General features: G+C 45.4%; 1 protein-coding gene across 1 annotated transcript in view; it reads right to left on the reverse strand.

Annotated features, from left to right (window-relative positions):
* The window catches only part of LOC142311164 (pendrin-like), a 173,241-nt gene that overhangs the window by 99,532 nt on the left and 48,675 nt on the right, over positions 1 to 25,034 (reverse strand). The window contains exons 3-4 of the mRNA XM_075349343.1: positions 9,478 to 9,588; positions 4,590 to 4,765 (exon numbers count right to left, since the gene is read on the reverse strand). Coding sequence (XP_075205458.1) covers positions 4,590 to 4,765; positions 9,478 to 9,588 — 287 coding nt within the window. The remainder of the gene's footprint in view (positions 1 to 4,589; positions 4,766 to 9,477; positions 9,589 to 25,034) is intronic.

Consider the following 25,034-nt stretch of genomic DNA (forward strand, 5'->3'; position numbering starts at 1 on the left):
GGTAGATTGTTATGCTTGCGCGTTCTAGGGTTAAGCGAGTGTCCCTGAGGCGTCTAAAGTAGCTTATAGCTTGGTCCAGCCATATTGGCGATACCCCTCTAGGAGGGAAAAGACGTGGGACTACTTGAGGAGGAGAATGACTTCCAAGGACTGTGATGTAGTACTAGGCTGGGTAGTGAAGGGAAGAAAAGGCCTTATGGAGGTTGGAACGACTAAAATGAATGTGTGCTTAATCATCCTCTGTGATATTGAAATATGCAAGAAGATTTCTTATGTATGTTGTTGTTGTTGTTAAGTTAACGTTCAGTAAAACAATATTTTTTATGAACTTGTGGTCTCCCTCAATAAACTGTGTACCATCTAGTCCTGGCCAGCCAAAACCACCGGCAACATGCGGCCTGCCAATGCATATAGCCTCTGGAGTGAAACAGCCAGGACCTCCATTTTCATGTAGCGTGCCTGGGTGCGAAAGACGATATCCTCGCCCACGACTACCACCCCGCGCCACATTACACTAGCTAGCGGGCAGGATCAGAAAAGACTCACAGGAACTAGAAGTGCACACTGCAGAGCAGGAACTATCACTGGCTGTGTACTAAGAAAAACAGTTCCAAGATAGGGCAGCGTGACCCCCGAAACGAGGCACAACAGAATAGGCTCCTCCCATCTGACCTAACCTTGGAGAATGCAGACAGCAGGAAAACAAATACATACAATGGCTCTGCAAAAGCAGAGTCTTACGTGAATCATGACACTGTGAGGCCCATTTTAAAATCTCCAGCTTGCTCCTTTTGAGGTAGTCTATTGTGGATTTTGACATGTGTTCAGGATCACTATCCATTTGTAGAACCCATCCTCTCTTCAATTTAGCAGACTCTAGAGTAGTGGTACATAGTTTTGCTTTTCAGAGACACCTGCACAAATATCGCCTTTGTGGAAGAGTCATCAGAAGAAAACCTCTTCTCTGTCACCAACATAAAATTCAGCATGAGAAGTATGGAAAAAAACATCTAAACAATCTAAACAAGCCTAATGCATTTTGGAAACAAGTCCTGGTGACCGATGAGGTTAAAATAGAACGCTTTGTCCACAATGAGCAAAGGTATGTGTGAAAAAAAAAGCACAGAATTTCAGAAAAAGAACATTACCCCAACCATTAAGCATGGGGGTGGATCAATCATGCTTTGGGGTTGTGCTGCAGCCAATGGTAAAAGGAACATTTCATGGGTAGAGAGAAGAATAATTTAAATGAAATGTCAACAAATTATTGATGAAAACATGACACGATCTGTAAAAAACCTGAAGTTGAAAACACGATGGCTTCTGCAAATGTATAATGATGCTGAACACAAGTCAAAATCCACAACAGACTACCTCAAAAGACCGAAGCTGAAGGTTTTACAATGATCTTCACAGTCCCTGACCTGAACATAATTGAAATCTGTGGCTAGACCTCAAAAGAGCAGTGCATGCAAGACAACCCAAGGATATCCAAGGAAAAATGGATGAAAATCCCTCAAACAAGAATTGAAAGACTCAGGGTTGGTTACAAAAAGCATTTACAAGCTGTGATACTTGCCAAAGGGGGTGCTACTGTGATGCCCCGGACTAGTCAGGTCGTTCCAGGTAGTCACACACACAACACCACACCCCCCTCCCAATTAGATAACACCAGCCAACCTAAAAACCTTGTCACCAGCCTCCAGGTTTGATGGCTACACCAGGGGGGCGGAGCCAGGTGGCTGGTTCCGCCCACCGAAGAGTTCACAGGCCTGGAGGCGGGAACCTAAGTAGTCAAGTTCAAGTTCTAAAGGAGAGTGGTTTTGACAGTGAAGCAAAAAGGTTGAGTCCAGAGGCAGACCTGCGCTCAGGCCTGCCATAGACCACTCCGGTGGCTGGGTTGGAGCCCAGTCACCATTGGCAAGGAGGCAGACGGTGGTGGCCGCCTGCAGGAGACCGGGAATACGACCGGTGGAACCGTAAGGGACCGGAACAGGGCAGTGTCCTGCCGGAACCGAACCGGGGAGCCAACTGGATACCGGAGCACCAGGCAGAGTACTCAGACCCAGTACAAAGCCCTGAACCGACAGGGCCTAGTCGAATCAACTGATTGCGGACTGGACTTAAGCGGGCTTTACACGAGACGACTGATCGTGCGATGCATCGTCGGGATCACGGTTGTCGTGACGCACATCCGGCATCGTACACGTGTAACACCTCCTAGCGACGCAGTATCGCTCACAAATCGTGAGTCGTGTACTCGTCGCTAGGTTTCATAAAATTGTTTAATTAAAATGGCGGCGGTTGTTCATCGTTTCCGTGGCATCACACGTTGTTCCGTGTGACACCACGGGAATGATGAACAGCAGCTTACCTGCCTCCTGCGGCTCCCGCCGGCTATGTGGAAGGAAGGAGGTGGGCGGGATGTTTACATCCCGCTCATCTCCGCCCCTCCGCTTCTATTGGCCGGCTGCCGTGTGATGTCGCTGTGATGCTGAACGTCCATCCCACTCCAGGAAGTGGACGTTCGACGCCCACAGCGAGGTCGTCCGGAAGGTAAGTACGTGTGACAGGGGTTAAACGAGTTTGTGCGCCATGGGCAACTAATTGCCCGAGACGCAAAAATGACAGGGGCGGGTACGATCGATTGTGCTATCGCACAATCGGTCGTCTCGTGTAAAGCAGGCTTTAAGGACCTATCCCACACAAGTCCCTTTAGAAGACAACAGCCCAACCATACAGGGTAAAGCCACCGCCAAGGCATAGAGACCCAAAGGGCCAGCGTCTGCGGGCAAACGGGCTCCTACGGCATATACAAGTCGGGGAGCGGACTACCGGTGTCTAGGCATAGGAGTCAAACATTTACACACAGAGGTGCAGGAGAAAGGAGGAAACCACCAACCTATTCTGGGAGAAGCTGCAGACGGCTGCGGGCCCCGTTCATCACTCCGTTTGGTTTACCAGAGGCTCCAGTGTCTTGTGTCAGAGTGAGTACACCAGTGCCATCAGGCACCGCACCGCACTGCACCGCAACACTTCACCCTGCACCCCGACCCTCGCCTACCGGGCCCCGGGACCAACACCCCCTACCCACGGAGGGGTCAACAACTAGCTGCGCCATTACACCGCTCCCGGGAGCCCCCATACCTTCACCGCAGCGGTGGTGTCTATAATCACCACAACCCGTGGGTGGCATCACGAACTATCATTCCAAAACAAACACCCAAATCCCCGTGTGTAGCGCCAACTCCCTTGCAGAGCGACGTGACCCCCGGGTCCGTGAGAGGCTCGAGCCACCACCCGCAGTACGAGCACGGATCCGAGCAGCTCGGCGGTCGCAGCCGAGCCCGCGGGGCGGTACACTACTATTTACTAACCATGCAGGTTGGCCAAACTTTTGCCTCAGTCCATTTTCATTTTTTGTTCATTTAAGAATGTAAAAGATGAAATTATAGATATATATAGTTTTTGCCGAAAATACAAAAGATAAGTGTTATCTTTAACGTTATGCCTTTTAGAGATCATTTCATCTTCAACTGTTCACAATAACAGTTTTTTTGCCACTGTATACACACACACACACACACATGCTCATTATACAGTATATTTATATGTTAAGTCAGATATGTCTTGAGAATTAAAATTGTTTCCTCCCCCAATCACAGAACCACGAGCGTAGCCTGCACCTCTCTATCATATATACTCCTTTCTGAAGTGCCACCCTGGGTAAAGGGACCTCATTTTTCTGATGTATGGGGCAAATATGGCTTCACAGAGGACTATAAAAACTTGCCCATCCCTGTTCTTGATCATTGCGCTATTTATCTTCCATATGACATTTATGACATTTTTGTGTCCAGATGAATTGAAACCACACAAAATGAATCGCAAATCATTAAATATATTACTTTTGAATGCCTGAACCATCAGAAATGACCACCACACAACCACTCAGCAATGAGAAACATAAACATCTGGTTTGGGAGCTATGCACAATAATTAGCTGCATTGACTTAACTCACTGTATTGAATTACTAAGTCAGCCTTGTATAAAGGGTTGTAATAAAATTGGATTTCACCTCCAAAAACTATTTATATGCACATGCAGCTCTTTCAAAAACAAGTCCAGCAATATCTTTACATGGCCAGACCATTTTTCGGTCACTGCATTGAATTGATATGCAAATAAAGCTAAAGAGCTATTTGTAGATTTGAAGCCTCTGCCACTCCAGCTCTATTTTCCAACCAGCACTGTCACCTCCTAATGAACTGACTACTCCTTTGCCTGAAGTCAGATAGCAGAAAGGCTCACAGTCAAGCAGGAGGCAGTGCTTGGTGCGGGATAGAGCTGGAGTGGCAGAAGCTTCAGATCCACAAATTGCTCTTTGGTTTCATTTGCATATTGATTCAAATGCTAATTTCTCAGTAACAGAGGAATTGACTGGCCATGTAAAAATATTGCTGGACTTGTGATTGAAAGAGTTATATGCTCATAAAAATAGTTTAGGGGGTGAAATCCAGCTGACAGATTCCCTTAAGAAATAATGGTCAAATATGCATCTTATGAGGATGATACATCATTATGTTACCTGTATAATTCCAATTAAGAAGCAGAGTGTTCCTGAAATTAAAACCCTTCTCGTTTCCAAGTCTGTATTGTTGGATTGTGTATTGATGTTGTCTTCTAGTTTAGCAGTATCAGCTTCATCTGGGGCCATTTGCTGAACAACCGCACCCACCATCAAACTGACCACAGGAAATGGCCCTGATAAAGAAACAAACATTTTAAAGAATCAAGAACGTTAGTCAGCTCTCCATAGTTACTGCACAGTCACTACTCTTCATTAGTAATCTATAATCTATCAGAACAATGTTCCAGATAAAATAAGCTATTTATATCTTCACCATCACATTGAAATCAGGCAAAATTGTTTTTTCACCTCTGGATTTTTGGCAGCGTACACACAATTGGAAACAGGCACCACAGGTGAGTTTATATCTAAAGTTTAGCAGGTGATTGGATGCAACGATACAGAGAATGAGGAGTCAGTGGTAACTGAGCCAATGGTTTTATTAACTTTATGCAAATTAAGGATTCTGAGACATAATGATATGACACAAGTAGCGGTGGTAAATTAGAGTACTTCACATAAAGTAAATCAGCAACACAAATTTCTGAAATACAATCACAGTGCTAGTTACAGGGTATTACTCCTATCATTAACTAATGGTCACCATCAGCGTTATCGTACTCTAGATCCCTCTAGCAAGAAGACATCAGTGTCACCCTATTTGTTACTGTAGTTTACTTAACTTAACAATACTATACAGTGTATAGGCCCTAGGAGAGTCAAAGACGTTCCTCACTTGGCCATAAGGCCAAATCGGGGTTTCCTTATACACTATAAGGGCTGGCCACCTCTGCGTGGCCTAAGTCCCCACGAAATACCAAATACAGTATGTGTGCAGGAAGCAATGACCCACAGATATGGTCCTCTGTTACAGCCTGGACATGTCACAGGCCTAGGTCAGATCGGGTCAAAGTCTTTTACTGGTGCTGATCACACTTTTCTACTAGTGCAGGACATGGTCTTCTACTGGTGCTGACATTTGTCTTCTACTGGCGCAGGTGAGAGTTTTCTACTTAGCTTAGGTTACCAATCATCATTTCAGTTTGGGTCATGGATCTTCCTCTCAGTTCAGGCCTTCTCTGGGACCTGACCGCACTAGGACCTTTTTGTGGTGATGGGGCTTTAAGCTCACTTCAATGCCACACGACCTTCCTGGAACATGATTTTGGCTCCAACAACTCCCCAGCGAGCCCATTTACATTTAGCACCTGTGGCACAACTGTCATCTGACCTAGTGTCTCCTCTAAAATCTTACCCCCATGAAACACAAACTTTACTGTTTAGTTCCCGCGTACTGGAATTATCTTCTGCTCTAATTACCTTCATTCAGCAGATGGTGGTGTTTCCTTGCAGACACTATGGGAGGTTAGCTGAATGCATCTTCTGCATCAGCTGCTCCCTTATTTTTGAGGCAGCAAAAACGCTATAAAAACTCATTGTGGGCACGTACCCTAAGCAATGTAGTGTGTGTGCAGCTTCATTTACAGTACAGACCAAAAATTTGGACACACCTTCTCATTCAAAGAGTATTCTTTATTTTCATGACTCTAAAAATTGTAGCTGCACATTGAAAACATCAAAACTATGAATGACAACATGTGGCATGAAATACTTAAAGTGTGAAACAACTGAAAATATGTCTTATGTTCTAGGTTCTTTAAAGTAGCCACCTTTTGCTTTGATTACTGCTTTGCACACTCTTGGCATTCTCTTGATGAGCTTCAAGTGGTAGTCACCGGAAATGGTTTTCCAACAGTCTTGAAGGAGTTCCCAGAAATGCTTAGCACTTGTTGGCCCTTTTGCCTTCACTCTGCGGTCCAGCTCACCCCAAACCATCTCGATTGGGTTCAGGTCTGGTGACTGTGGAGGCCAGGTCATCTGGCGTAGCATCCTACCACTCTCCTTCTTAGTAAAATAGCCCTTACACAGCCTGGAGCTGTGTTTGGGGTCATTGTCCTGTTAAAAAATAAATTATGGTCCAACTAAACGCAAACCGGATGGTATAGCATGCCGCTGCAAGATGCTGTGGTAGCCATGCTGGTTTAGTATGCCTTCAATTTTGAATAAATCCCCAACAGTGTCACCAGCAAAGCACCCCCACACCATCACACCTCCTCCATGCTTCACGGTGGGAACCAGGCATGTAGAGTCCATCCGTTCACCTTTTCTACAAAGACACAGTGGTTTGATCCAAAGATCTCAAATTTGGACTCATCAGATCAAAGCACAGACTTCCACTGGTCTAATGTCCATTCCTTGGGTTCTTTAGCGCAAACAAGTCTCTTCTGCTTGTTACCTGTCCTTAGCAGTGGCTTCCTAGCAGCTATTTTACCATGAAGGACCGCTGCACAAAGTATCCTCTTAACAGTTGTTCTAGAGATGAGAAGGTGTGTCCAAACTGGAATCCACTTGCCTGCACCCCGCTGATGAAGCATTTGCAATAACGCGCGTCCGGGAGAAAGGTTGCTCACTCACCCACTCTGGGACTGCCAGCTTAGACCCTCTATTTCATACTATGGGTAAGTCTTGAACTATTTGTCTCTATATTGGACTATTTGATCCTGTAGTGTTCCTCCATTATAAGCTCACTAGATCTAGTATTTGCTATTTAGCTCATGGAGTAAAGATGGGTTGATGTGGCTAGTTTCCCAGGTGGGTGGGTGTGAGTTAATCCACCTACCTCATTATTGACTATATGGAAAATGCACATATTTATATTGTATGTTTATCTTTCAATAAAAATTAGTTTTTATATTGGAATTTAGTTTCCTCAAGTGTGTTCGCACTAAGTATTCAATTGTTTGGGAGTATATTCTATATTATTGTCCGTACAGGGGATTGTGATTGTTTTCACTATGACAAAACTGCAAAAATTTATTTTCCCCTTTTTGTCTATGACCTATTTGATAATTTCTAAAACGTGGTACTAATGTTGAAGGCATTCAAAGTTTTAGCGGACACTTTCTAAGATGTAGTAATAATCTTGAGGGCCTTCAAACTTTTAGCAGACAGTCAGTAAAAGTATTTTGAGCTATAGTATTACAGTTTGGTTCAGCATTGCAACTATGTGGGAGAAAGGTTTGTTATCCACAGTGGTTTAAACAACTGGATCAATGAATGTGTATGTGCAGTATTTTTTGAGAAACGCTGTGTAGGAAAAGCAATGAAATTTGGACAATTCACACCCATCTAAGTCAAGTGATGAGTTGCGAACACACAGATTTAGGGAGAATTTGTATCGTACTGTTTGTGTATTACACACAGTATATAGACATGATTTCTGTTATATTGATCTTCATGAGCTGATTGAACACATCAATTTCCATTATCAATTAATCTGATTGAAGTTTCCTATATAATTGTAAATCTTGGCAGCAAAGTTTCTTTTCTATTCTACATTTTTCTAACAAGTGGATTTGCCCAAATTCTGGGAAGAGGGTGAAATACATTCCTTTTCATTGCTAGTCTAAAGGCCCCTTTACACACTGAGACTTTCTAGCGATCCCACCAGCGATCCCAACCTGGCCGGGATCGCTACAAAGTCTCTGGTGAGTCGGTGGTGAGCTGTCAAACAGGCAGACCTGGAAAACGACGCAACAGCGAATGCGGACCTGCAGAATGACCTAGCTAGTCATTGGGGACGTTGTAAAGCAGCTTTTTGAAAGGGAAGTCGCTAACGAAGTCGCTGTAAAGGCCCCTTTACACACTGAGACTTTCTAGTGATCATGCTGCACAGCGGGAAACAAAGGACCAAAGAATGGTCCTGAGAGATGTGTAGTGATCAGCAACTTCACAGCAGGGGCCAGGTCGCTGATGCGTTTCACACACTGCAATGTCGCTGGGGAGGTCGCTATTACGTCACAAAACCGGTGACGTTACAGCGATATCGCTAGCGATGTTGCAGTGTGTAAAGGGGCCTTAAGGGGCACTTTGCACACTACGACATTGCAGCTGCGATGTCGGTGGGGTCAAATTGAAAGTGACGCATATCCGGCGTCGCAGGCGATATCATAGTGTGTAAAGCCTTTTTGATACGAGTAATGAGCGCAAAAGCGGCGTAATCGTATCATCGGTGTAGCGTCGGTCATTTCGATGAATTGGGAAATACCGATGTTACGATGTTGTTCCTCGTTCCAGCGGCATCACACATCGCTGTGTGTAAAGCCGCAGGAGCGAGGAACATCTCCTACCTGCGTCCTGCGGCTCACGCCAGCTATGCGGAAGGAAGGAGGTGGGCGGGATGTTTACGTCCCGCTCATCTCCGCCCCTCCACTTCTATTGGCCACCTGCCGTGTGACGTCGCTATGACGCCGCACGACCCGCCCCCTTAATAAGGAGGCGGGTCGCCGGCCAGAGCAACGTCGCAGGGCAGGTGAGTGCATGTGAAGCTGACATAGCGATAATGTTCACTATGGCTGCTATCACAAGATATCGCATCTGCGACGGGGGCGGGGACTATCGCGCTCGGCATCGCAAGCATCGGCTTGCGATGTCGTAGTGTGCAAAGTGCCCTTTAGATTAGGTAACTGCAGACATGGACCATTAATGGTGGCAGATCCAGATCAAGGGGGTCAGTTAAACAATGGATCTCTTCACATCAAGACTTGTATTGGTAAATTAAAGGGTGTTTTGTTAGGTTTCGAAAATGGGATGGAAGTAAATATTTTAAGTTTCCATAGTTAAGTACCGTATAATAGTACTAATACAGGAAAAGGTACACAAAAATCCTTAGTTGGTAGACATTGCCAAATTTGTTTGGTCAATTCAGCAAAACTAGTGACTAAAATAGATTACAGTGGGAAACACTGCCTTTTACTAGACTCCCCTTAAGAAGGTTTGCACTTACCAATTGAAAGATGCCTGGAGGTCCCGAAAAAAACATATGTCAATACAGGAAAAAAGGAGGAATACAAGCCATAACCAACAGGAACTGCAGCAAGCAAGGCAAACGACAATCCTGAAATCAAAAGGGACATGAATCAAATTAAGATATTATTTCAGAGCTTAGTAGCATATGTAAACGGAATCTATCAATAAGATCTACCCCACACAAACCTCATATATGGGCGTGAAAGTCTTTAAATGTACATTTAGAGACACCTTTATTTATTTTATCTGTTGCTGCATTTCCAAGAAATTAGAGATTTCAGTTATACACAAATTAGGTGTTGAGTGCTGTGGGCATAACTGAGCACTTACCAAGCTTGGGCCTCTGAAAGTCGTTTCCCCACACAGCACCATTCTTTATAAGTTGATTGATAGCTTACTGTCTCTATGATATCATGTGCCAAGTAAGGAGATCAGACAGTGAGGCTGGTGCTGGGCAGGGAAACAACTACGTGGCTTAAGTGCCGTGTCACATCCAGAGCACTTAATGCTTAATTTACGCATGAGGAAGACTCTGATTTCTTGGGAAATGCAGCAATAAATAGAAGATATAATGGTGTCAGAGGGTTTATGTTTCAGAGACCTGAAAAACCATATTTGCAGTTTTGGGAAGAAGATTGAGACCTGCCTTTATTGACAAATTCCATTTAACTATATGCTAGCATTTACTTTTGATGTTCTGATTCATTATATAACATTCATACTTTCCAGGGCAGGATATGTCAATTAACGCAATAAATATTTCAAGTCCTAGGTAGCACTTTTAATGCTTGCCATTATGTGTACTGTGATGTTTTGGTTCACATTACTGGGCTTTACAAACATTTTAATATACAATTAATTATCACGTATGTTATCATTGTGAAACAATACCTTTTTTAAAGGGAACCTCTCACGTCAGATAACGCTACTAACCTGCAGATATTGGGTTCATTTGCAGGCTTATAGTGTCAGAAAGGTGCTTGTCTGCCGTACTAAAAAGGCGGCTACTGGGAGAAAATGAACTTTATACCTACTACTCGGAGCCGGTGGCTTTCAGTCATAGAGGGGTTCCAGCATGGCTACAGTCACCGTTTTTAGGATTGTGTGCAGCTGTTGTAAGCGTTTTCCGGCACTTTGACTGACAGTTGTTCCAACATCGATGCACTGTACACTGGACATGCTTACAGCCGTCATGGATATATAAACGGTTCCATTCACTATTATAGCTATGAGTGGTATCTGAGAAACACATGGAACACTCTGATACAAAAATCGGGCATCTGAACGAACCCAAAAGGAATGTGCACATGATGTCCTGTTGAGGTGAGCAAACGTGCCAGGTTTTTCAAGTGGAAGACATTGCAGGAAATACCTGTGCCTTTTTTCCTGAAGGTTTTGTATATTTCTTTTAGTTACATAGAAATGCACATATTTATTCTTTTGAGCTTTTTTAGAACATTTTTGGTTGTTTTTTTGAGTGGAATCCACCTTAAAAAGATGATGTGCTTCTGAATTGCATACATTGTACAATCTGATTGGTAGCTGCTATTAACCCCTTAACAGCCTATGACATACTTTTTCATCATAGGTCACTAAGAAAAAGTATAATGTCAGCTCAGGAGGTGAGCCTGCTTCATACCATACAGAAGCTAGCTAATTTATAAAAGCCGCCATCTACCTGTAACTTTTAGCACCGAACACTATATATACGCCGCTTTCAATCTTTGCATTTAAATTGACAGGCAGTGATAAGTTACTATGACAACTGAAGGTTCCCATAACTGTCACCCTGATCTTGTGAAGCTGTCACTGGATGAGCTACATTGGAGAACCCCAATGATACTATATAGTGCAATATTTTGGAATTGTAAGCGATGAGACGATCACTGATGCAAGGTTCTTATGGGGGCTAAAAAAATATGGAAACGTTTTAATATATACTGTGTGTATATATATATATATATATATATATACATACACACACACTACAGACCAAAAGTTTGGACACACCTTCTCATTCAATGAGTTTTCTTTATTTTCATGACTCTGAAAATTGTATATTCACATTGAAGGCATCAAAACTATGACTTAAAACATGTGGAATGAAATACTTTAAAAAGTGTGAAACAACTGAAAATATGTCTTATATTCTAGGTTCTTCAAAGTAGCCACCTTTTGCTTTGATTACTGCTTTGCACACTCTTGGCATTCTCTTGATGAGCTTCAAGAGGTAATTAAGTAAGATCCGGCACTCAAACTTGTAGAATTTGCAAAAAGAAAAATTTGTATTATTATTATTTTTTTATTATTTTTTTGACAGGCGTAGTATTCTGTGTGACAAACAATATTCAATAAACGTTTCGGTCATATGTGACCTTCTTCAGATTGTTTCACACAGGCTGCCTGTGTCAAGGGTCTCTCCACTGATAAGCGTTCTATTCTGATATGCTGCCATTCAGGTCCTCTTTGGTATGCGTTCTTTTTGCAAATTCTATAAGTTTGAGTGCCAGATCTTACTTAATTGTTTATGGAGTTGGACCCTATCTGAGCACCAACAAGGTTTATAAGGAGTGCCATATTTGTAACTAAAGCTTCAAGAGGTATTCACCGGAAATGGTCTTCCAATAGTCTTGAAGGAGTTCCCAGAGATGCTTAGCACTTGTTGGCCCTTTTGCCTTCACTCTGCGGTCCAGCTCACCCCAAACCATCTTGATTGGGTTCAGGTCTAGTGACTGTGGAGACCAGGTCATCTGGTGTAGCACCCCCATCACTCTCCTTCTTAGTCAAATAGCCCTTACACAGCCTGGAGGTGTCTTTGGGGTCCTTGTCCTGTTGAAAAATAAATGATGGTCCAACTAAATGCAAACTGGATGGAATAGCACGCCGTTGCAAAATGCTGTGGTAGGCATGCTGGTTTTGTATGCCTTCAATTTTGAATAAATCCCCAACAGTGTCACCAGCAAAGCACCCCTACACCATCACACCTCCTCCATGCTTCACGGTGGGAACCAGCCATGTAGAGTCCATCCATTCACCTTTTCTACAAAGACACGGTGGTTGGATCCAAAGATCTCAAAGTTGGACTCATCAGACCAAAGCACAGATTTCCACTGGTCTAATGCCCATTCCTTGTGTTCTTTAGCCCAAACAAGTCTTTTCTGCTTGTTGCCTGTCCTTAGCAGTGGTTTCCTAGCAGCTATTTTACCATGAAGGCCTGCTGCACAAAGTCTCCTCTTAACAGTTGTTCTAGAGATGAGAAGGTGTGTCCAAACTTTTGGTCTGTACTGTGTATATATATATATATATATAGATATAGATATATGTGTATATATATATAATAGTTTAAAATATTGTCATTTTCTTCCTTCAAAAAAACATATTTGTTATCATTCTGTACAAAAATGTTCACTGTATTAAAATTTAAAACTGATGAAACATACGCATAACTAAAAAATGAAACATACGCATAACTAAAAAAAATATGCCAGAATTGCCACTATTGGTTACCACACTTCCCAAAATAATACAGTAAAAACTCTCAAAATGTCATATTTACTCCAAAATATCAAAAAAACACATGTGGTCAGGGCACAAACTATCACACAGTGCCATAGAAAATGGTGACACAAACATTTATTTTACACATTTTTTTTATACTTTTTAACACAAATAAAATGAAAGTCTTTCTTGCAGTTAAGTTACATTTTAAACTTCTATTAAAGGCCAGACCTCAACTAAATAGAAATGTTGTTGAATATTCCCTTTTCAAATAAAAGTACGGTAGTCCCTCCTATAAATTAAAAATAGCATATACTCGCTTCCTGTACCAGCCCTATTCCACAAATGTCATGGTTGATATGATATGTGATACCATGTGAGCCCTGCAACCAGTCAGTGGCCACTTTTAGGCTTCTGCATTCTCACTACTTCCATTTGTCCAAGGTTCAAAGAAGGAAATGAGTGCACAGCAGCCCAATAGCAGCATCTGATTGACTGCAGGGCTCACATGAGATGACAATGTTACACAAGCCCCAGGAGACAAAATGCTTACATTGAAGGAAAGGCACCGGTATGGGAGGTGAGTATGTATTATTTTAAGGCATGAGCAAACCTGAACTGTAAAGTTCAGGGTTCATACTAAATACCAGGTGTTCGAGTCTCAGACTTGAGCACGGACACGAAAGTGTCTGTCCGAATTCAGAGTTCTGGTTTGTATGCTGAACAAGTTTGTTGAAAGGCTGAAGTGCAGCCAATCAACAAGCTTTATTGCATGAGGATGTTGCCTGTATGCTGCTGTGAACAATAAAAAAAGAAAAAATGATGGGGCCTCCTGCCTATTTTTGAAAACCAGCACATGTAAAGTAGACAACTGCAGGCTGCAACCCCCAGCTGTCAGCTTTACCTTGGTTGGTTTTCAAAAATAGAGGGGATCCCATGCTGGTTTTAAAATGATTGAAATAAATAATTTAAAAAAACAGCATGGGGTCCCCCTATTTTTCATGACCAACCAAGGTAAAGCAGAGAGTTGGGGGCTGGTATTGTCAAGATGGGAAGGCCCAAGGTTATTTGGTTCATCCCAGCCCAAAAATAGCAGCCCACAGCTGCCCCAGAAGTGGCGCATCCATTAGAACCGAAAATTCTGGCGCTTTACCTGGCTCTTCATGATTGCTCTGGTGTGGTGGTAATTGGAGTAATACTTTTGGGGTTGATGTCAGCTGTGAATTGGCAGTTAGCATCAAAACCAGGGGTTAGTAATGGATAGGAATCCATACGTGTAAAGTAAAAAAATCTCACACACGGGAAAAAAATAGTTTATTTGAACAAATACTCTCCATACTCCATCACTCACCAATTTATTTAAAAGAAATCCAGGAAGTTCAGACGTAATGCAAACAGCAATGACCCACGGTGTCCATCAATTCCCATAAAGCTTCATTCTCAGAACGAAGCTGCATAGCTCATAGCTCATGAGCACTGACATCACTGAGTTAGCGTAGGATATTACTCTTTAGATTACGTCGGTACTTCAAGGATTTCTTTTTAATTAATAAACTGGTGAATGGGAGCGTGTGGAGGAGTGTTTCTTCAAATAATCTTTCATTTCCTGTGTGTGTTTTTTTTAACTTTAAGCTTGCAGGGTTTGTAATGATGGTGTCGTGTCTGATAGACGCCTATCCATTACTAACCACTGGGCTTGATGTTGCAGCCCCTTGCTGTGTGCTTTACCTGAGTTGGTTATCAAAAAGAGGTAGGAGCCCGTTTTTTCATTTATTCCAATTAATTTATTCCTCCTCTTTGCTTCTTTTTGTAGCAGCGTAGCCCTTACTAAAACCATATTACAGTCATTTTAAAGCAAACAAGTTCAGACATACATTGACTTACATGGGGTTTGGCATCTGGGGTCAAGTTCGGGTCCCGAACCGAACTCTATTTTAAAGCCCGTCAAGAACATCCACACGTCCACTAATCATGAGTTATTTTTATTTTAAACGGGGGTCAACTTTATTTTAAAAGGGGTTGTCCAGACAGTGAACAACCTCTTAAGAGAACTGTGCAAATGTAGCGCCTCTGAATACACCAGGGTGCTACAGGGAACTGCATCCTGTTCCCTCAGGATGCAGGACCTAGCCCCCATGATTCCAAGTTCCCAGAAACTGGTGTCACCTCCATCAGCACCACAAATCGCAATCAACACCTCACATCATGATCTTTCAGACACACCAGTGGGTTGGTCTAGCTGGAAAAGGGCCACCCACCTAGGGATCAGGCAGACTGGTAGGAGGGAAGAAGAGGAGTCTAGTGAGAGCCCTCAAAGAGAGAGGAGCTGGGGAGTGTAAGCTCCCGGGGAGCTAGAAGGACCGAGGTTGGGTCGCAGACAGTGGTCCGGGACCAGAGAAGGAGAGGAGAGTGGTAGTAGTGACATTGGAAAAGGGTGCGATGGACATAGTCTTGGAGGACTGTCGGCATCAGAAAGCCCAAAAGAACTGACCGGTACCGAGCACGACGGGGTACAGAACCCTAGGTCAGGAGCCGATTCAACGTCCTGAAAATTGACCTGCAGAGGAAGGGGACCTTCAGGGACCTTCCCAAAGAGCTCAGAGAATGAGGGCATCAGCACACCACGGGGAACAGGATTTTCCAGCGAAAGTAACCCATTAAAGTCCCAAGTGCCAACCCTTGGGAGCAAGTCTTCACTTAAAAACTGAAGAACAGGACCTGATAGTTACAAGCTAGAGGGACCCACATGGACACAAAACTGTGCGCGGAGGCAGGCTCCAGATTACTATGTGACACCGGTGGGACCGGGTACTTCAACGGGCTCTCCGCAGCGGCAGTGGCACACAGAGAATTTGGTTTACCTGCAGTGTGTGTGTCTCCTTTATAATCTTCATCCAGCACCACGACTACTCACAGTGAGTACCTTTGTCCCCTGCACCCTGCTCTCCCAAATAACTACCAACACCCCTGAGCCCGGGGCCTTCCCTACCTGTGGAGGGACTAACATCAGGCTGCTTAACTCCATCTAGCCCGGTGCTCCTTACAGCAGCGGCTGTGCTCCCAGCACCGCAACCCACAGATGGCGTCACGAACTTCTCCCCTGTAAATATCCCCTTTTACGGATCAATGTGTCTGCCAAGCCGGGTCTGGACCCCTCTCGAGCCACGATCCCGGATCCGAGCAGCCCGACTAACACTGGGGCGGCACACATACACAAATGTAAACAAAGCTCCATGACCTGAAAGAGATCTTTCACTGTATTTTTTTACTTAAACTGATACCTCCTTCAATTGCTGCTTTTTACTAATTCTTGAACAGTTTTTTTCCCCTTTTGTGCTCCTGCGTTCTAAAGTTATACTCCCACCCTAGTAAAAAAAGAGGCACATTTTCCATGAAATCAAGTGGACGTATACAAGCAACACACATTTTGTCATAGAAAGAGAGAAGAAAACGCCCACAAAGGAGTTCTATGATATCCGGCCAGTTGGTTAAAGGGAAAATTTGCTCCTTTATTAAAGAGGTCATAACTTTGGAATGCAGGGGCACACAAGAAAAACAGAAAATCTGTTCCAGAAATAGTGGTATGTGGACGGGGTACTTAGTTTGATAAGTAAAAAAAAACAATGAGCCCTCCTTTTTTTTTTAAACTTTGAATTTTTATTGAGATTTTCAATTTACGTTTTTCATACATAAAATAAAACATAAAATTCAGAATTCTTATCGAACCTAGACAAACAGTGACAGGACAGGTGAGGAGGGTTAGGAGGGGAGAGGAGAAATAGGAGGGAAGAGGGAAGGGTTTCAAGAGTCCATGCTCCTTCCATAGGACCCATAGGCCTCAGTCTCACAGATCCTCCTGTCCCGCAAAGTAGTCCCATGGTGCCCACACGGCCTGGAAACGGTCAACTGTGTCATGCAATAGTGCCGTGAGATGTTCCATGCGTCTAACGTCCAGTAATCTATACTTGAGGCTCTGGAGTGAGGGTGTCCCTGGCTGCCTCCAATTCTTTGCAATTAAGCATCTGGCCGCCGTAAGGATGTGGGACAAAAGCTTAGAGGCCGTTTTTCCCAATCCCCCATTCCCAAGACCCAGAACATAGATCAGGGGATCAAGATCAACCTCTATATATAGTACTTTATGGATCAACCCTCTAACCCGCTCCCAGAAGGGGACTATCCCTGGACAGGACCAGAATATGTGCAGAATGGTGCCCCTGCCTCCCCCGCATCTCCAGCAACAAGCCGGTATGGAGGGGTCTATGCCATGAAGGAAATCTGGAGTGTGGTACCAAAATAGCAAAATTTTATAGATATTTTCCTTATATAGTGTGCATATTGACGTCTTGGCAGCGTTTCCCCAGATTGCTGCCCATTCCTGAGGAAGTATCCGCCTTCCCAATAGAGACTCCCATTTCCGCATGTATGGAAAAGACCCCTCGGGCCCCTCCCGTGACTCAGAAAGCAAAATGTAAATTTCCGAAATTAGTCCCTTAGTATCAGTGCCCCTTCTGCAAATTTTCTCAAAATCTGTGGGAATCGAGGCCCCTGCCCTGCCAAACAAGGAGCCAGCCAAGTCTCTGATCTGCAGATATTGGAAAAACTCTCGATTAGAGAGAGAGAATTTATCTCTAAGGTACTCAAAGGAATGGATCTGCATTGTACTTCCATCTATAATGTCTGCAAATCTGAATAGACCTGCCTTGAGCCAGGGGTGCACCATGTCCGACTCCAGACTGCTTGGGAGCAAGGGTTGGTATATGAAGGACACCAGAGGGGAGCAGGGGGATGCCAAAGGAAATCTTCTAATGCAAAATGCCCAGAGGTCCCTAGTGAACTGCATCGGTCCAAGAAGAGGGGGGGGCGAATCACACCGGGCCGGGGGCCACAGGAGCGTGTTTGGATGTATAGGCGCCAGCCAAAGTTTTTCAATCTCAGTCCACCTGTTGTATGCCCAAAGGGACACCCAACAGGGGATCCTCCTAAGATGGGCCGCCCAATAGTATTTTAGGATGTCCGGGACAGAAAGCCCCCCCCTGTTTCTCCGAGCCATCAACACCTCCCTGGCCACCCTATGACGTTTGTTACACCAAATAAATCTAAGGATAGCCGCCTGAAGGGACTTCAGCTCCTTTATTGGTACCTTAACTGGGAGGGTTTCAAAGAAATATAATAATTTTGGGAGCAAGCTCATTTTAACCGCCGCAATGCGCCCCATCCACGAAAGAGGGAGGGGCAACCACTTGCTCAAAAGATTTCTCAGCTCTCGGAAAAGGGGGGGGAAGTTAAGGTTATAGAGGGAATCATAAGTAGATGTGAGGTTAACCCCCAGGTACTTGACCGCATCTGTCTTCCAACGAAACTTAAAATTCAAACGCAGGTAATCCAGGGCCACCGGGTCGAGATTCAAGGGCATTGCCTCCGTTTTGCTAGAGTTGATCTTATACCCCGAAAGGCTCCCGTACCTACCCAAGGTGCACATTAAAATTGGAAGGGACACATGGATGTTAGTAAGTGTAATGAGCACATCGTCGGCAAAAAGCGAGATTTTAAACGGTTTATTCCTGACCAGGACCCCCGAGATGTCTGGGTTGCTCCTGACCGAGGCCGCGAGGGGCTCTATGCATAGCACAAAAAGGAGGGGGGACAGGGGGCACCCCTGCCTGGTGCCATTGGAGATGAGAAAAGGCTTAGAGATGTGGAGGGGGAGTTTGATAGAGGCCGTAGGAGCGCTATACAGGGACTTCAAGGCCCGCATAAAGCCACCCGAGATCTCAAAGACCTCCAGTGTCTTGAAGAGAAAAGGCCACGCAAGGCGGTCAAAAGCCTTCTCTGCATCTAGACTCAACACCAACGCCTGTTGCTTCGTCCGATTTGCCACATCCACCAGGTCTATGACCTTCCTGGTGTTGTCACCCCCCTGACGGCAAGGGACAAAACCCACCTGGTCTTTATACACGAGTTGGGGCAACCATCGATTAAGCCTGGCCGCCAAGAGCTTGGTGAACATCTTCAAATCGGAGTTCAAAAGGGCTATTGGTCTATAATTAGCACAGTCCAATGGGTCCCTGGGTGGCTTGGGCAGGAGGATTAAATGGGAGTGTAGCATGGATGGAGGGATAGGGTCACCCTGAAGGAAAGAGTTAAACAAGGCGGCCATGTGTGGGAGGAGCTCCGCCGCAAACACCTTGTAATAAAAATAAGTAAAGCCGTCCGGGCCCGGTGACTTCCCGCCAGGCAGGGCTTCCAGAACTTGCTCCAGTTCCTCTGTAGTAATCTCTTCATTCAAAGCCGCGGCTGCTCCGCAAGGCAGTGAAGGGAGCTCAAGGGCCGAAAAATAGTCCCCAAGTGCCCCAGCCCCGCGCGAAGCCATGCCCGGGGGAACCGGAAGGTTATAAAGCTTGCTGTAGTAATTGAAAAAAATGTCAGCTATTGAAGCGGGGTGATAGTGGATAGTGCCCTTTTCGTCGCGCAGAGCCTGAGGGCATGAGGATGTAGCGCGCTCCTTAAGCTGCCTGGCGAGTAAGGTATGAGCCTTATTACTCCTTTCATAGTATCTTTGTTTGGAAAAGGTTAGCAATTTTTCTGCTCTGCCAATTGCCAAGTCTCTCAACTTTTCCCTAAGGCTGATGACTCTCCTAAGAATAGTCAGTGATGGGGCAGCCGCCAGTCTCCCCTCCTGTAGCTTAAGATGGGCCGTTATAGAGTCCCGCTGACTTGTGGCATTCTTTTTAGCCCTGGCGCCCTCTCTAATGCATAGTCCCCTCATCACTGCCTTGTGAGCTTCCCAGAGTGTTGCCGGCGACGTGACCGTGCCCGTGTTCAACTGAAAGAATTCGACCAGTTGCTTATTTAAAAAGGCCCTAGTGTCGGGATTTTTGATCAGAGATTCATTAAGGCGCCAATGCTGAGGCCTAGGTCGAGGACCATCTTTCTTGAAGTCCATTGTGAGTGGGGAATGGTCTGACCACGTAATGGATCCCATCTCCACCCGCTCAAGACGCCCCAGCAGCTGTGAGTCAATGAAAAAATAGTCTATTCTGGTGTGCGTCTGATGCGGATGCGAGTAGAAGGAAAAGGCCTTCTCTCCCGGGTGGTCCACCCTCCAAGCGTCGTATAAAGCGCCTGATCTAATGAGCCTACGAAAGTCCCGGGACAAATTTTTCAAAGCACCCGATGGAGGGTGTCCACCCACAGAGAGTCTGTCGGCCACCTCCGAAAAGGGGATGTTAAAGTCTCCCCCCAACACCGTAGAGGCCGGTGCCAGTCCGCCTATCAGATCGAGTATTTTCTTAAGAAAGCGTATCTGCCCTTCGTTAGGTGCATAAATGTTGGCCAGTATGTGCGGGGATCCCCCCAGTTGGCCCTCCAGAATCACATATCTACCCTCTGGATCGCAGTGAGAACCCGTAATTTGTAAAGGACAACTGGAGGATATTAAAATAGCAACTCCCCCCCTCTTGGAGCCCGAGTAAGCCGAGTAATGGATGGGAAAGCGGTGGGACGCAAATTTGAAAGTGTTTGATTCCACAAAATGTGTTTCTTGGATAAAGGCTATGTCTGCACCTGATGTTTTCAGTTCCTGTAGCAGCAATTTCCTCTTACGGGGTGAATTCAGACCTTTTACGTTAAGAGAGATAATGCGGGTCATATCTAAAACTTAGAAGTAAGAAAAAGCTAATGGCACACCTATACCGTCGGGGGCATGACTTCCCCTGTGAAGCCGGCCAGAGGAGACGGTCCATACGACAAAGGGCCGCAGCTCCCAGGGACTCTAGAAGGGGTGGTACCTGAAAGGACACATAAGGAAAAAACATCGGGGAGGGGGGAAGACAAGGACAAACATAGAAATGAACATGAATTAAGAACATTAACCAAAATGCATAAACCTTAGGCATAGATTCCCGGGGGGTAAACCCGGAAGGGAGAGACCTAGAGGGAGGTTCCCCAACCCGTCTGGGCTGAGAAAGCCACCCACCTCACTCCCCAGTAGCCCTCCCACGGGGGTCAGTCCAGTGGGCACGGGCCCGTGCCTAAAGGAAACAAGGGAGGAAAAAAAAAAAAAACCAAAAAACCTCAACCACTAACTCCAAGTAAGGGGACCGGGCTCCCGCCAACCCCCCTACCCCCCACGGCATCATTGTGGCTACAGCCCCCCCACCCCCTTATGCAGCTCAACAGACCCAGAGGGCCGCAGATGACACAATGGACAGTCAGAGGCTTGCTGTAGAGAGAGTCACAGTATCACAAAGCATGCTCAGCCACTGGAACTCAGAGGGTATAAGAAATAGGCACCAACCAGGTTAAGGAGTGTCCTCAACGCCGAGCCGGGGAGGGGAGCGACCCGCGGCCCCTACCTCCTCTCCCCCCCAAAGCCCCACGCCCTCCACCCCTCACCTTGGACCACACGGGAGGGGGCGGACCTTCCAACCTTTGCAAGTCCCAATCTGGGATACAGACCGCTGGAATGTCCAGTGCTTCACAGAACAGAGTGGTATCTGCTGGAGTGCGAAGGGTCGCCGATTTACCCCCTCTGCGCGCTGTTAGTGCAAACGGGTAACCCCAGCGGTATGGAACCTGGTGCTCCTTCAGGCTCGTGAGGAGGGGTTTGAGGTGCCGCCTTTTCTGGAGTGTGATGCGAGAAAGATCCGGGAAAAGCTGGATTTCCTTGCCATTGAACACAGATACCGTGCGCCTCATTCTAGCCTTAGCCATGATCAGTTCTTTGGTGGAGAAGTCGTGGATGCAACAAATGATGTCCCGGGGTTGGGTGGATAAATTCTTCGGCTGTAAAGCCCTGTGTGCCCTGTCCAGCTTGATGATGTTAGAAGGGGGAGCGTCCAACACTTCATTAAAGATGGATTGTAGTATGGAGTTTGTGTCCTCGGGCCCATCTGACTCTGGGACCCCCCTCACACGGACATTGCAACGGCGTCCTCTGTTGTCGAGATCCTCTATGTGAGACTGCATATCCTCCATAATTTTTTGTTGCGATGTTGCCAGTTTGTGTAATTCTGATACATGGGATCTGGTGATGTCATGCTCTTCCTCCAGGGATTCAATTCTGCCAGACAATTGCTGCAAGTCTCTCCTCACTTCAGCTATTTCTGACCTGCAAGTTGCTTTAACCTCATGTATGAGGCATTGAAAGTCCTCTTTAGAAGGAAGTTTACTTATGAAATCATGCATGTCCTTATAGAAGGTGTCTGGCCCTTTAAGGTGAGCACCTGCAGTAATAGACACTGGAGTTTTAGTCTGGTGCTGGGGAAGCTGGGGAAGTTGATCTCCACACCGAGGCCCAGAGGGGGGAAGCAGGCTGCTCTGTTCCCTGATATTACCAGCTGTAGCTGCAGTCCCTTCTCCCGGCAGTGGGGAGGGCTGCCCCCCGACCTCCACCTTATCTCCCACAGCCACTATGTGCTCCTGGGCCTGCTGCTGCTGTGCCTGAGGATCCGATGCAGTGCAGGGCTGCTGAGCCAAGGCATCCCCTGTTGGATCTGCTGCAGGGATTCCTCCACTCCCCCCTGTGTCCCCGCTCACCCACTCCTCCTTCTCTTGCTGCTTAGCAGGCCGGGCCAGTGCCTCCATTTCCCCTCCATGTTCCTGGAAAGATGGCGTCCGGGCCTCCCCTGGACCCTGTTCCAGGCCCAAGAAAGTATCCAGCGCCGTGGTGTGCAGCGGGGGGGCCACCGATGCCTGCTGCGATGGTTTAATCCTCCGTGGTCCCATCCTGAGAGCCGGTGAGTAGGTTTATGCTTATGATAAGTGCTGATTTAGCTGAGGGTCAACAGGAGCTCCTCTTCCCCACGTCCACTCAGCTCAGCATCCTGGACACGCCCCCGAGCCCTCCTTTTTAACCAATGTTGTAAAGAATAATGGGATAAAGAGATAAAGAATAAATATTCATTCAGAACAATGTGAAAAACTGATAAATTCAAGCAGAAAATGATTCCTTCAAGTTATTATTTCTAGAAGTATTTCTACAAGCTATTAATTCTTGGGTGTACTTAATTTTTCACATGCTGCTTCTGCATTTTCATTTTTAGTAAATAAATAAATATCAGTGTATCATTGGGCATTTTTTTGTTGTTCATCTGAGGTGGTATATATTTTTAATAACCAGTGTAGATAAAGCAGTCAGCTGTGGATATTCTCAGGCTGTGAAGGTCCATGGTTATTGGGTCTTCCTCAGCCTAAAAATAGCAGCACTCAGCCGCCCCACAATTGTTGCATCGATTAGATGCACCAATTGTGGTACTTTACCCTGCTCATCCCAATTGCCCTGGTGCGGTGGCAAATGGGGTAATATATTGGATTTATGTCAACTGTGATTTGTCCATAATCACAGCTATCATCAAGCTCTGGGTTGGTAATGGACAGGTGTCTGAGACTTTCCCCCATTACCAGCCCTGTAAGTAAAAAGAAAAAAAACACAAACACACTAATACCCTTTATTTTAAATAATAAATAAAAACACATCCTCTTTAACCAATTTATTAACCCCCAAAACACCCATGCAGGTCCGGCACAATCCATACAACGTCTCATGACGATCCCGGCACTGCTATATCCAGAAGCTGCAGTGATGGAAAATGCGGTCAATCACTGTAGCTCCTGGGGCACACTGAGAGTAGCTATGAGAAGAATTTTCTGAAGCCATTTTCTGAGAGCCATAACGGGTTCAATTTTCGGGATATGAAGATGTGTGAGGGCTTGTTGTTTGTGCCCTAAGCCGATTTTTTTATTATATCATTTTGGCTAAATAAAAAGCAGCAATCTTAAATATGTTTTATTTTTTTTTAATTAGTTTTTAATGTGAGAAAAAGAGGTGATTTGAACTTGTATTTTTTTTGCTGTATATAGCAAAGAGCATGGGCTTGCTTTCACAGGAGCACCGTCATGACAGGTACAGGGGTCTTCAGCAGACCCCTGTTATCATGGCAACCTATCGGCGTCCCACTATGGTGCCGCGGGAGTGGCAATGAGCAGTTAGAACGGCACCCCCCCTCTGCCGGCATACTGTAAATGCCCCTGTCAGATTGGCTCTACTCCATCTGCAGCTGTTAAAGGCAGATGATAGCTGATATTGAAAGACATGGTCTACAGGAAAAATATGTGCTCAGCTTACAAGCCCGCATTAAAATCAGGGATATAGCATATGAAGTACCAAATACATCATATTTCTAAAAGGGGTTAAGGGCACATTCCTTTCATTTGCTTCCTTGTCCTTATAATATTCAATGATTGTCTCACTCAGATAACTTATCTATAAAAATTATCTTTTTACTCAAATAAAACGTATGTGTGAAAAGACTCTATAAAGCCTGTTTTATTGTGATGATTGGGCTGTAGCTAGATCAGCTGTTTTTTTAAAAGGTTACATGGAATTTTCCAGGTGACTTTCCTTGAGGCCTTCTTATTTAATTGTAAAATGAACCTTCTACCACATATGTTAAGGATCATATTATTTAAAGGGGTATTCCCTTTTGGAAGTTATCCCCTATCTTCCTGATAGCTGGGGGTCTTTCTACTAAAATTTCAACTGACCCCCAAGAACCAAACCGGCGATCAATCATGCAAACTTCGTCTCCATTTATTCTTAATGGTACTGCCAAGATAGCCATGAAAGAAACAATCGGCTGGTCTTCGGCACTACTAAGACTAAAGGCCGCTTTACACGCTGTGATATCGTTACCGATATCGCTAGCGTGCGTTCCTGCCCCCATTGTTTGTGCGTCACGGGCAAAACGTTGCCCATGGCGCACAAGATCGCCCGGACCCATCACACTACTTACCTGCCTAGTGACGTCGCTGTGACCGGCGAACCGCCTCCTTTCTAAGAGGGGGTTCGTTCGGCGTCACAGCAACGTCACTATGCAGCTACCCAATAGAAGCGGAGGAGCGGAGATGAGCGGGACATAACATCCCGCCCACCTCCTTCCTTCCTCATTGCTGGCGGGACGCAGGTAAGGTGAGGTTCCTCGTTCCTGCGGTGTCACACATAGCGATGTGTGCTGCCGCAGGAACGACGAACAACAT

Source organism: Anomaloglossus baeobatrachus, chromosome 5 (assembly GCF_048569485.1).
Source record: "Anomaloglossus baeobatrachus isolate aAnoBae1 chromosome 5, aAnoBae1.hap1, whole genome shotgun sequence".
NCBI classification, from domain to species: domain Eukaryota; kingdom Metazoa; phylum Chordata; class Amphibia; order Anura; family Aromobatidae; genus Anomaloglossus; species Anomaloglossus baeobatrachus.